General features: G+C 52.5%; 1 protein-coding gene across 1 annotated transcript; it reads left to right on the top strand.

Moving 5' to 3' along the window:
- The first annotated feature begins 373 nt into the window (after positions 1–373).
- Positions 374–2,812, top strand: LOC149864261 (platelet glycoprotein VI-like). The gene is made up of 6 exons (XM_090049641.1): positions 374–450; positions 1,049–1,087; positions 1,357–1,638; positions 1,886–1,984; positions 2,143–2,259; positions 2,453–2,812. The coding sequence occupies exons 1-6, from the start codon at positions 417–419 to the stop codon at positions 2,581–2,583; spliced, it is 702 nt and encodes a 233-aa protein (XP_089905767.1). The 5' UTR covers positions 374–416; the 3' UTR covers positions 2,584–2,812.
- The last annotated feature ends 472 nt before the right edge of the window (positions 2,813–3,284 follow it).

The raw sequence follows: 3,284 nt of genomic DNA, 5'->3' as shown, positions 1-3,284 counted from the left end.
GTTTACATGCACCTCCTGCTGTAATTCATCAGGAAAGATAATACTGGGGTAGATTGGTATTTGGCTACCCCTGCTGGAACCTGCGGGGAATGACACACGAGACTTAACTCACTCAAAAGAGTGTCATACAAACAAACACACTGCACTGCAATAACCCGGGTTAAAATTTTTCAGGCAAGGGAAATTAACAAGGATCAAATGACATGTCGCCTACAAGTGCCCCTAGTTGTAGTGATTCTGTTTCTGTTTCAGCAGTGTCCACGGTGAAGGAACCCTGGTCTCAGTAGGTCTGTTTGTGGGCAGAGCTTCTCAGCATTAGGCTATGTATTTCTTGTTTTCCTGTACATGAGCCTCATTTCCTGCCCAGCTCTGGCTGCAACATCAAGTGCCCAGACACTGTTGTGGGCTCCATCGCCATGAGTCATATTCTGGTCTTCATTCTTATTACCTGTGAGTACACTACTTTTGCCCATTATTTTCCATTGCCCTCCCCTCTCCCTACTATTCACAACCCTCCCCCTTCCACACAGTTCCCCACACCCAGCCCTCCCCTGACAATACCACACTTATCCCTACAGCCCATAAATGTAAACTACCCTCCCCACCGCACGCACACACACACAGACCAGCTCCAGTTCTGCCTGTGGGAATCTCCCTGCCCTCCTGGTTCTCATTCCAGACCTCTTCACTCTGTAAACTGGGGGGCCTCATGTCCTTCCCCAAGCCTGTGCCTTGGACTTCATATGAGGCTCACTCCTGTCTCCCAGGGCCCCCAGGGCTGTGATCCCAACCCCTTAGCCAGCATGTCACTACCTGGGTCCCTTGCCTGACAGCCCATGACCTCCTGGGCCACCCCAAAGAACCTGTGCATCCTCAGGAATCTGCCATGGGCTCCTCACCCAAGAATGTGGGCCCACAAGGGTATTGCAGCAATGTCAGAGGGCCAGGGTAGCCATGCCAGCTGCCCTGCTGCCCCTGCCAGTCATATAACATTCTTGGAAACTGGGAAGCCATCTTCCCCAAAAGGCTTGAAACAACCTCATTACAGGTGCCCTGAAGACCCATACCCCCATGGCCACTGCAGCACGTGAGTGACAATAAGGCAGCAGCCCTGCATGGTGGGTAGGGGCTTGAAGGACAATGAATACTTGCTCCCTCCCCCCTTGGAAATCCATGCAACAGCTAGAAGCTCTCTGCAGTGCATTGGGGGTCCAAGGGAAAGGATTTCCTGCATGTTGGGGGAGCAGAGGCATGATCCCAACCCAGGGGGAGGGGAGCAGAAGGGAGAGCCATATCCCCAGAACCGGGGTGGGCTGTGTGTAGGGTGTCTGTAAACGATTACTGTCCTGACTCCAGACAGGGCTTCCATCTCAGTGGCCCCAGGAGGGGCAGTGGTGTCCCCAGGAAGCAGCATCGCCATCCACTGTCACTGCCAAGTGAGCTGCAGCCGGCTGTTCCTCTACAGAGATGGGGTCATCATCCCAGTGCAGCAGGCTGAGGCACAGGGCGCCGGGGCCACCTTCATCATTGCCAGCACAGGACACAGGGGCACCAGCACATACACATGCAGGTACCTGAGCAAAAACCAGCATCCCCGGTGGTCAGAGCCCAGCCAGCCCATCCACCTGCGAGTGGGAGGTAAGCACCCTCCACAAAGAACAGCACTGAGGGTGGGGGATGCAGCAGAACGGGGAGTTCTCACCAGGTTCTGAGATGCGGTCACCTTTAGTATAAGGCACATTGGAGTTATCCAGGGATCCTTTGTGACAAAGAGCATGGTGATGCTCAGCTCCTGTCACCACCCTAGTACCAGCTGGAGCTGTACTTCCTGGGTGGCTGGTCTAGCACTGTTCAGGTACCATGTTTATGCCTTGTTTTCCTACAGAAGCCAGACCAGACCTCAGGCCCACTGGGCCACACCGAGGGCAAGAATCCATCCCACCGCTCAATCCCACCAAAGAAACCAGCTTCAGCCCACAGACACGTAAGTAACCCTGGAGACCATGGCACTGTGCCAGACCCAACCTCAGAAACCAGGAGCTCCAGCTCCTAGCAACACCCCAGTACCAGCTGGATCTGCACCACCTGGGTGGCTGGCCCAGCATGGTTCAGGTGTCATGTTTATCCCTTGTCTTCCTACAGAAGCTAGGTCAGGTCTCAGGCCCACTGGGCCACACCGAGGCCAAGAATCCATCCCACCACTGGTCCAAACACACAGCCCCAGTCCCCCCAAGGGACCCAGCTCCAGCTCACAATCATGTAAGTGACCCTGTAAATCATGGCACTGGACCAGATCTTATTTCCCAAGGGAGTGTGACCCAAGGGAGGAGGCAACCTAGGGCCAAAGCCAGATACTGGTCTCAGCTCCTTGCCTGTGGGTATTGTTCCATCCACCCCTTGCACCACCTTCTGTGATATAAATGCTCACTGGCACATCTCTCCCTCATTTTAGTCACTTCTGCTGCCCCCAGACTTGGACACCAGAATTTCACTCAGGGGAACACAATCCGCCTGTGTCTGGGTGCCGGGGTCATGTTGCTCACGTCATTCATCGTGGCTATAGCTTGTCACAAGGAGAAATGACCATGGTGGACAAGCAACAAGCTGGCTACAGAAGAGGGGGTTGCACACCAGATAGACTTCTATTTACCCCAGATGTGCCCCACTGCGGGGAGCTAGTGGTGAAATCCCAGCACGCCACTCCTCTTCATTCCACTAAACATATTGACTATGCTAAACTATTAATAGTGGGTTGAAGTGGGCTACTGATTATCAAGGGCTTCCTGATTCTGTTTGTCATCTCATTTTTCCTTCCCCCATCAATAAACCCTCTTATAGTTCAATATTGCTTGTGAGTACGGATGTTTTGTTCACATTGGAACACCCAGGCAGAAAGCATTTACCCAGGTTTTTGGGTAAAGGCTCAAGACAAGAAAATCAATTTGTGTAAAACCCCTAAACTAAACCTAGCCCTCTGTACTGCCATCTGGTGCCTGGCAGAAGGGTTTACATGTCGACTGGATAGCATGACATCCGTCCCTTGATGTGCCAGTATGGAACAAAAGGGTTACTGCCAGTCAACATGGCCTAATGGCAAAAAAATTTTGTCAATAGACTTGGGATCATTTTTGGATGAGCTGATAGGACTGGAGGGTAAAAGGAAACGGTGTTGAGTCTCTGGGGCCTGATTGGTGCAGAAAGGGAATCCCAAGTCCTCCAATCATCTTTTAGCCCTTTAAAACCCCTGGGCCAAATCATTACCAGATTGGTGCAGAAAGGGAATC

This window comes from Crocodylus siamensis, chromosome 5 (genome assembly GCF_052110815.1).
Source record: "Crocodylus siamensis isolate JL-2025a chromosome 5, ASM5211081v1, whole genome shotgun sequence".
Lineage (NCBI taxonomy): Eukaryota > Metazoa > Chordata > Crocodylia > Crocodylidae > Crocodylus > Crocodylus siamensis.
This window is presented reverse-complemented; position numbering and strand designations above follow the sequence as displayed.

Coding starts and splice junctions, on each gene's coding strand:
- LOC149864261 (XM_090049641.1), top strand. CDS start 417: ATGAGTCATATTCTGGTCTTCATTCTTATTACCT. Junction 451..1,048: donor GGTCTTCATTCTTATTACCT/GTGAGTACACTA, acceptor ACCTCATTACAG/GTGCCCTGAAGACCCATACC. Junction 1,088..1,356: donor CCCCATGGCCACTGCAGCAC/GTGAGTGACAAT, acceptor TCCTGACTCCAG/ACAGGGCTTCCATCTCAGTG.